At 55.7% G+C, this 9,337-nt stretch overlaps 1 protein-coding gene across 1 annotated transcript; it reads left to right on the forward strand.

Annotated features, from left to right (window-relative positions):
- The first annotated feature begins 207 nt into the window (after positions 1-207).
- Positions 208-8,464, forward strand: EEF1G (eukaryotic translation elongation factor 1 gamma). The gene is made up of 10 exons (XM_006113570.3): positions 208-363; positions 1,463-1,621; positions 2,313-2,376; positions 2,835-2,977; positions 4,990-5,133; positions 5,420-5,549; positions 6,038-6,224; positions 7,471-7,643; positions 7,725-7,849; positions 8,139-8,464. Exons 1-10 carry the CDS (start codon positions 349-351, stop codon positions 8,295-8,297), a joined length of 1,299 nt encoding a protein of 432 aa, XP_006113632.1. The 5' UTR covers positions 208-348; the 3' UTR covers positions 8,298-8,464.
- The last annotated feature ends 873 nt before the right edge of the window (positions 8,465-9,337 follow it).

The following is a 9,337-nucleotide window of genomic DNA, read 5'->3' on the forward strand; positions in this document are numbered from 1 at the left end:
CCCTTTCCCACTTCATGCAGAAGCGCGGCAGCGAGCCAAGCAGGGGAGGGAGGAATTAAGAGGGTAAGTTAGCGCTCAGAGGGAGGGGCCGGGGAGCGCCCACGTGGTTGGAGTTTCAAATCCACGTCCGGCCCCTCCCATTACGCAGCTCTCTGTGCACTTGGCTCCCAGAGACTCCGCCCCTCCTGTCGCGTGTATAAAGCCCCGCCCCGTGGTGACGCCCTATAAAGGCGCCGAGTAGTGTTGTGTCGCGCTGCGACTGGGCGTGCGGCGTCTTGCTTTGTGGCTCGTCTCCTTTTCCTTTACGGCCGTCCCGCCCCGCGCTCCTCCCTTTCTCTGCTCGCTAAGATGGCGGCGGCCGGGGTAAGTGTGTCGCTTCTGCGTGTCCCTGCTCTCCCTGGGCAATCCGTCCCCATCCGTTCCTGGCGGGCTGGCCCGGGCCTGGGGGAAGGGCAGGGCTGGGGTGCGGGTGGGCTCGTTTACCTGTGGCTGCTATTGCTGGGGTGCGCCCCTGGGGACTGGGTGGGGAGGGGGCTGACCCGCTGAAGGAGAGGTGGGGCTGGAGAGGAGCGAGCGGTTCAGGGAGGCGGCCCTAGGGGCCGGGGGGGTTAACGCGAGAGGAGAAGCTGTCGGGGTGTGTGAGAAGGCTCCTGCTGCTATGGGGCAGTTGCTAGGGGGTGCGAGTTTGTGCCTCCCCAACGACTCCCTACTATAGGGGGGTGTTTTTGCCTTGGAGTCCTTTTTTTTTGAGGTATTCGGGGCTGCCCTATAATTTAGGTATTGCTGGGGGGGTATAGTGCTCGCGGGGGAGAGGAGCCTTTCTGAGTGTGCTGGGGTACCTGGTGTTGACCATTGACTTGGATTTTCTTGTCCTTGTGTGCCTCTCTAGTGGAGAACTGGCCAAGGGAGGGTATTGGCTTCTGAGTTTGGTCAGTGGGATGGGAGCAATGGATGGGATTGGCTCAGCATGAGTCTGTAAAGAGAGGCATGGCTCTTTGGGTGCATGGCAAAGCTAGCAGTGAAAATGACAGGCTAGACATGTTGCACGGAGTGCTTGGGTCTGTGGGGGTAGAGGTCTTTGTGCATGTGTGGGGAATGCTGAAGCAAAGGGGGTTGTCTGATCTGGGGTGGTGATAATTTCAGGGGGAGTATTGGGAGGTAGGATAGTGGCTGTGAGAAGGTGCTGTCCCTGAACTGGTGAGGGACCTGGCAGGGTAGATGAAGGGAGCTACTGTCTGGTGGATGGGGGGTGGGGGGTGGGGGAATACCTGGGAGGTGATGGTAGCTGAAGAGGTAAAGGAGGTGTCTGGTTGGTATGAAGGCTGGTAAAGGTTGGTATGAAGGTATAAAGGAGGTAAAGGTTGGTATGAAGGCTGGTAAAATCAGGGTGCTGTCAGTTGAGTTTAAGGAGGTGACTTGTTCCTGTGTTTCTCATACTTGATTCATTTTCTGTGTCCTACAGACTCTCTACACCTATCCTGAGAACTGGCGGGCATTTAAAGCCCTCATTGCTGCCCAGTACAGCGGGGCTAAGATCAAGGTCCTTTCCACTCCACCCCAGTTCCACTTTGGGCAAACCAACAAGACCCCTGAGTTCCTGAAGAAATTCCCTGTTGGGAAGGTGAGTAACAGTGTTACATGTGCCTCCTTATGCTGAGTAAGAAGCAGGCTTGGGCAGTGGGTATTGCTGGATAGTGCCAGACTTCCAGTAACGAATCATTCATGTCAGAGAAACAGATGTCCCATGGAGTCACTGTCCTCTCCTGTAGTCTCCATGTGAGGGATATATGGTGGCTATGGGGTGAGGGGCGCACCTGGTCTGGTAGCAGGCAGATCAGCTTCAAACAATTTTGAATTGCATTTCGTGGTGTGGAAGATGTTGGTAGCTAGAGTGTGGTAGTCGCTCATGTCACCTTGCCCCTTGGGCAGGACACAAGTGACAGCTGTGCATGAACTTGGGAAGTAAGCTTAGAAGGGGCAAACTCTGAGTGATTCCTCTCCAAGGCATGCTTCCCATGTAGCCTGCCTCTTTGTTGCTAGCCATTCCAGCCTTCAGGTGGGCAAGAATGGCTGTCTAATGAGGCCATGAATGCCTTCTCTCCCCTCCTCCCGACTGTCCATGATGGATGTCAGTTGGAACAAGATGCCCTTGGGGTGACCAGTGTGTCAGATGAGGGAGGGAAGGGTCTGGGAACTGGCTGTGCTCTGATAGCTGGTAGAATTAGCCAGGGTAGCTGGAGTGAGGGGGTGCTGCACAGGCTGGTGAAAGCCTTGGTTGCTCTGTAAGGGGTGACATGGTGTTTGCTTTTTAGGTTCCTGCCTTTGAAGGGGCTGATGGATTCTGTGTGTTTGAGAGTAACGCCATCGCACACTATGGTAATGGCATGGGGGCAGCCCCCTACACCTGGGTGGGGAATGAAGGAATGTGGTGGGGGAGAGCATACCCTGTCCAGCTTGCTCCTAGCAGTAAAGCTAGAGTGTTCTTGCCCCATCCAGCTGCTCCTTCCTGTGCTGCTGGACTAATGGCACTGGCCAGCCCCTTCCTATATCCAGTGCAACTGTAGTTGGATCAGTACTTGTGTATTTGCTTGCCCTGTGGTACCCTTGGGGACTGGGCTTGGCTCTCCCCGCTGCTGGCTCTGCTAGGGCAGATCTGCTTTCTGTCCACTGATGGCAACCACACTCAGAGTGGGTAATGCTGGTGCTGCAGGGGATAGATGTTGGTCTGTGGTGGTGGGGGTGTAGGTTTGGGGTGGGAAGAGCTGGGCATGTCTTGGCTGGATGGGATTGGTGTCCTTGCCCATGCTGGTAACTAGCTGGCTCTCCTGTTCCAGTGAGTAATGATGAGCTGCGGGGATCCACCAAGGAGACAGCAGCCCAGATCATCCAGTGGGTGAGCTTTGCTGACAGTGACATCGTCCCTCCTGCCAGCACCTGGGTCTTCCCTACGCTGGGCATCATGCACTACAACAAGCAGGTCAGTGGCATGAACAGGTGGCACCTGATTTATTCATCAAGAGAAGAAGTTGGCTCCTTCCCATCCCTGTGTGTGTGTGGAAGAAGGGTAGTGGGAGCCCCTGGTAGCAAGCAGCACTATCAGGAGCAGAACCTACCATCCACTGCGGGAGACTCAAAGGTTTAGAAGTTGTCCATGAGGCAGGATCAGGACTCTAGAGGTATGCGTCACTAGCTATGTGATGGTAGCACTCGGTGACCTGGATCACCCCTAGTGTGGCACAGATACATGAGCCCATAGTCTGTGTCCACCATTCCAGCATCTCGCCAAAGGCCTGGGGGTGAGAGTGGCCAGAAATGTCTAAGGAAAAAGCTGTAGCTGTTCAAGGTCCCTGCTCTCCTCCCATCCACAGTGAAAGGTAGTGTTCCCTGTAAGCTGAGCCCTTGGGCAGTTACCCAGGAGAGAGTCCAATGCTGCCCAGCTGATTAGCAGAGCACCCACAGCCTGTGTTTCTACTAGTGGTACACATCTGCACATAACTTATTTCACCCATGTATGGAAAAATTGGAGGGAATGTTGGTGGAAGGGCCCTCCTTCCTGCTTGCTGGAGGCCCTGAGCCTTTGAGTCCAGGCTGCTGTGGTGCAGTCTGGCTAGTAGGGTGAAGTGAAGCTCCTGGCATGGCCTTAACTCCTACAGATGGGCACGTGCTGAGGAGAGGGTCTTGGGGCTACTGCTTCTTGGACTGGTGCCACCTCTGCAGCTGGAAGGGCGAATTTCCTGTTGCTAGTCTGCAGTGTGAGGAGGTGCTAGCTCTGCTGTCATCTTCCCGGAGGGTCAGAAGACTTCCATAGCTATAGGGCTCCTGTTTTCTTCCACATGGTAATCCAGTGAGACTTGCTGCTTTGCCCTGTTCATGCGGGACTGGGATGGGTGAGGGGTAGGAAGGGTCACACTGAGATGATGCACTTCTAACTCCCTTATCTCCCTGCTGGGCTCCTGTTCAGGAAACAGCCCCAGAGCCAGGCTAGCCTGAGGCTCCCTCTTGCTTTGAGGACCATTCTTGTCTTGGTGCCAAGCATAATAAGCTGCTGCATCTCCTGCCAGCTGAAGGCAGGGTGGGGAGAGGTGATACACAAGCTACCAGTGGCAGGGCATCTCAAGCACCTGGGCCTTGGAGTTCAGAGGCCTTCCGTTGGATGGGGAGGAAGGGATTTGTCTCAGAGGAGAGGACTTTCCTGAAGTTAGTGGCTGGACCTAAGTTTAGAACTCAGGTGACCTGGTTCCTTTGCTCTAACCACTAGAGCAGTGGTGGGCAAACTACAACCTGTGGGTCACATCTGGCCTGTCAGGCATCTTAATCTGGCCCTTGAGTTCTTGCTGGGGAGCAGGGTCTTGGGCTTGTCCTGTTTGATGTGGCTCCTAGAAGCAGCAGCATGTTTCCCCATCATCTCCTATGCACATAGGCAGTGCATAGAGCTGCCAGGCTGCATGTCTGCATAGGAGCTGGCAAGAGGTGAGATGCTGCGGCTGCTTCTGGAAGATGTTTGAGGAGGTAAATACAGCCTGGAGTCTGCACCCCTGAGCTCTGTGCTGATCTCCTTCCACTCCCCTGCCACCTTGTGCTGCTTAGTCCCAGCCTGGAGCATCCTCCTGCACCCCAGAGCCCTTGTCCCCAACCTCACCCCAGAGCCTGTACCCCCAGCTGGAAGCCTGTACCCTGAACTCCTAATTTCTGGGCCCACCCAAGAGCCTGCACCCCAGCTAGAGCCCACCCAAGAGCCTTTCCTGCACTCCAGCTTCAACTTCATGAGCATTCATGGCCCTCCGTACAATTTCCATATGCTGATGTGGTCCTCAGGCCAAAAAGTGCCCAGTCTTGCACTAGTGTGTGCTTGGTTTCCTGGGAATGCTGGGGAGGGGTGGGTGGTGGTGGCGGCAGCTGTTTCCTGGATGTGGTGGCAGTGTATGGTGGTAAAGTGAGTGCCTGGTGCCCCTGCCACAGTGGGGCTCACCTGATCTCTTGCATCTGCAGGCCACAGAGTATGCCAAGGAGGAGGTGAAGCGGATCCTGGGCATCCTGGACTTTCACCTGAAGACCCGGACCTTCCTGGTGGGAGAGCGCATCACACTGGCTGACATCTCTGTCGTGTGTGCGCTCCTCTGGCTCTACAAGCAGGTGCGAGAGCTTGGCGCTGCTGCCTGGGCTGTAGGCAGTGGCAGGAGGGTCTGCTTCTGGACTGTAGATTGGCTGAGTTCCTGCTGCCTTGGAGCTGTAGCTGGAGTCTCAGCTGGGGCACCAAGGTAGCAGGGCTGGGCAGGAATTCCAATGTGGCTGCAAAGGCTTGGAGTGGTTGCCTGGCCCTTGGGCAGGGTTGAATGCCCAGGAAGCTCCTCTTCTGTGCTCAATGTCCTGAGCTAGGGTGGAGCTGGCTCCACCTGTGCTGATCTCACCCTCTTTCCAGGTGCTGGAGCCATCTTTCCGCCAGCCCTACAGCAATGCCAATCGCTGGTTTGTGACCTGTATCAACCAGCCGCAGTTCAAAGCTGTACTGGGTGAGGTGAAGCTGTGTGAGAAGATGGCTCAGTTTGATGGTAAGCAGCTCCCCAGGCAGAGAACTGGCCCTCTGCCCCCCACTGAGGGGAGTGTTGCTGTTCTAGTGCCCACGGTGTGAGCAGCTCTGGCCCGGTTAGAAACTGGGGCTGCGCTGAGTCTAGAAAAGCTTGGCTGGGGAGAAGAGGTGGGAGGCAGGGACTTGCTGACCCTCTGAAGTGATGTTGCTGGGGTCTGTGCACTCTGAGTTCCTGGCCACCTTCCCCTGTGGGGCCTCCCAGGACTCGCTCTGCCCCAATTTTGTTCTGAGAGATTGCAGCCTTGTGGGATTAACCCCCCAAAATGCCAGCATGTTCTACTGTGGTCTGGATCTCCCTGGGTTAGGGCCTCAATAGCTGTGTTTCTGCCGTGACTGTCTCAGGCCGATCTGCCAGGCTTGCCTATGGGGCATAGGAGAGATCTGACTGCCGAACTGGGCTTCTTTCTCTCTCTCTCTCTCTCTCTCTCTCTCTCTCTCTCTCTGCTGCAGCCAAGAAGTTTGCTGAGAACCAGCCAAAGAAAGATGTGCCCAAGAAGGAGAAGCCAGCCAAGGAGGAGAAGAAGCAGGAGAAGAAAGAGGAGAGGAAGTCTGAGCCTGAGGAGGAGCTGGATGAGTGTGATCAGGCCCTGGCTGCTGAGCCAAAGTCCAAGGACCCCTTTGCTCACCTGCCCAAGAGGTGCTCCCCTGTTCTCTAGGCTGGACCAGCCCTGGCTGGTGGGGCACTTGCAGGGAGAGGGGGTGATGGGGCCAGATCTGGCAGCTGCATGCAGAACCTCTTTCTCCCCCCCTCACCCCCTTTCAGCTGCCCTGCAATAATCACGCTCCTCTCTAGTGCTGGTGGGCTGGGCCCTGGGAGGGGCCAGTTCCCATGCTCTGCTCTCCTTCTCTTCTGGCCTCTTCTGGGCAAACTGCCACCAGCTCTTGTTTTTGCCAGACAGTGGGGACCCAGCCAGCCCCCTCCTGCTGCTTTGGAGGGCCTCTGGATGAGAGAGGGCAGAGTGGTCTTTCCAGAACAAACAGGAGTTGGCTTTGGTGGGAGCCCAGCCCCTCCCTGCCTTGTGGAGGAGGGAAGCAAGCTGCTGGGAGTCAGATTTCAGGTTGGGCATCTTTGCTCATGGCTCCTCTGCTGCCACCTCTGGCCACTAGGGGGCAGTGGCTACAAGCTGGCAGGCAGAGCCTTAGCACTGCTGAGCTGGAGTCACTCTAATCCCACGCCCTGCTGCATGCCTGGGATAGCTTCATGCGCTGCACTGCACTGTCTGGGCCAGTAGTTCCCAAACTCTTTGGCATCACGCCCCCTTTTTCATTTTTGAGAAACCCTCGTGCCCCTCCCAAAAACCTGTGGGGTGGGGAGAGGAACTGACCGGGGCCAAAACAGTCATGGCCCCTTTAATTCCCAGGACCTGGGGGGGAAGGTGCCAGTACTCCAGGCGCATGGTCTGGTGGACACCCAACCAGGAAAAACCAAAAATACTGGACATCTTGCATGGTATTTTCTATGGTTTTTTTTTTTTGTTTTTTTTTTTTGTTACTGGCCAGACCGGGCTCTTTCGGGGTGGCAGGAGGGGCGGGGGGGGAGATTCCTCATGCCCCCCTGGAATCTCTTCACACCTCCCAGTTTGGGAACCTATGGTCTGAGCCCAGGATCCTTGCTGGCACGTGGTGCACATGGCTCCTAACGCCCATGCCGCTGGTCTAGTCCAGGCCCACCGGGCAGGCTGGAGCAGATGCTCCTGGCCCCCCTCAAAGCCTTCCCTTGCTCTTAGCTATGGGTTCTCAGTCACTGACCTGGAAGATGAGCTGTGCATGGTTCTGCCTCCAGCTCTAAACTCCTGAGCAGGAAGAGGGGCTAGGTGGGACAAACGCAGGTTGTCTGGAAGGCAGCTGCCTTGCTTGTCTCTGATGGAACCATTCTGCCCCAGCCCCTTCATCATGGACGAGTTCAAGCGGAAGTACTCCAATGAGGACACGCTAACGGTGGCACTACCCTACTTCTGGGAGCACTTTGACAAGGACGGCTGGTCTATCTGGTACGCACAGTACCGCTTCCCCGAAGAGCTGAGCCAGACCTTCATGAGCTGCAACCTCATCACAGGTCAGAGCCCAGCCCCTGGTCTGAGGGGGTCTCCTAGGGCTGGGGCACGGCAGTGACGGCTCTCCTGTCTCTTCTTTCTAGGCATGTTCCAGCGCCTGGACAAGCTGCGGAAGAACGCTTTTGCCAGCGTCATCCTCTTTGGCACCAACAACGATAGCATCATCTCTGGTGTCTGGGTCTTCCGTGGCCAGGAGCTGGCCTTCCCGGTGAGGCTCTGCCTGTCCTGCATGTGCTGCAAGTCTGGCCATCCCCACTAGGAGCGGGTACCCCCTCACTCTGCACTGCCACCCTACAGGGTGAGGCACTAGGCAGCTGTGTGTCTGCACCGTGCTGGCTTCCTGGCCTAGGAACTGGTAAATGTTCCTGGTGCAGATGCAGCTTGGGGCAGTCAGTGTCCTGGCATGGGGTCAACCTGCTCCCATGGGTGTCTCTCGCCATACCCAGTGGGAATGGCTCCTTGGCTGCCCCCTGCTGATCCCTTTCCTCTGTTCCTAGCTGAGCCCTGACTGGCAGGTGGATTACGAGTCCTATACCTGGAGGAAGCTGGATGCAGACAGTGAGGAGTGCAAGACGCTGGTCAAGGAATATTTCATGTGGGAGGGTGAATTCAAACACGTCGGCAAAGCTTTCAACCAGGGCAAGATCTTCAAGTGAGGGCAGTGCCTTCCCGCCAGCTGGGACTGCACAGACTGGCCAGTGAGGGACAGCAGCCTCTGGACAGCAGCCAGTAGGAGCATGGGCTGCTGGGAACTGTTCACCAGGGGTCAAACATCAGGAGCCTGGATCAGTGATGTGAAAAATAAAGCCCCCAGATGCTGGTATCCTGAGATCTGTTGTTCCTGGACCGGGGCTTGTGGGACTGGATGGGAGCTTGCTGATGCTTTCTCAGCACTCGGGGGCTGGCTGTGGGTTGCCACAACGCTGTGGGTACCTCTGTGGGTATGTCTACATTGCATTCCTCTTCCGAGAGAGGAATGCAAATGCAGACAAGTGAAATTGCAAATGAAGCTTGGATTTGAATTTCCCACACTTCATTTACATAATCATGTCCCCCTGCTATTTCGAAATAAGGCTGTGTAGATGTGGTTATTTTGAAAGAAACCCCTTCTTTCAAAATAAGCTTACTCAAAAAATGAAGCTTACCTGTTCTAAAAGGTTTCAAACTAACTGCGTCTACAAAGTGTTCATATTTCAAAGTAGCGGCTGGATGCAATTATGCAAACAAAGCACAGGAAATTCAAATCATGCTTCATTTGCACTTTCACTTGTCTGCATTTTCATTCTTCTCTCAGAGGAATGCAATGTAGACATACCTTTAATGTCCTGGGAAGGGCAAAAAATCTGGACTGTCCCTAGCAAGGGACCAGCTGCAGTGGGCTGGATGAGGGTCCTGCCTGGGGCATGGGGTGGGTGCCTCTGACAGGGAAGCCAGTGTTTGGCTGAGTGTCCTTGCTTCTGTTGAGGTGTTGTGCCACATCACCTAACCTGGCAAACAGGGGATCTGGGCAGAGCAGTTTTGGCCTCAAGGTCTGTACAGGCTGCTTCTGCCCCAGCAGAGCTCTGTTCCCCAGGGGCTGGCCATGGGCTCCTTCAGCATGGGGCCATGTGCATCTCTTCCAGGGTTGAGATGGGCTCTGACTTTAATGGTGCCCAGAGTGAGCTGCTGTAGTGAGCCTCTCCCATGCCTGGAAAAG

The sequence above is a fragment of the Pelodiscus sinensis genome, chromosome 11 (assembly GCF_049634645.1).
Source record: "Pelodiscus sinensis isolate JC-2024 chromosome 11, ASM4963464v1, whole genome shotgun sequence".
Lineage (NCBI taxonomy): Eukaryota > Metazoa > Chordata > Testudines > Trionychidae > Pelodiscus > Pelodiscus sinensis.

Excerpts from the sequence above, each read along its gene's own strand:
- EEF1G (XM_006113570.3), top strand. Across the intron at positions 1,622-2,312 it reads AGAAATTCCCTGTTGGGAAG|GTTCCTGCCTTTGAAGGGGC; the intron begins GTGAGTAACAGT and ends TTTGCTTTTTAG. Across the intron at positions 2,377-2,834 it reads TAACGCCATCGCACACTATG|TGAGTAATGATGAGCTGCGG; the intron begins GTAATGGCATGG and ends CTCCTGTTCCAG.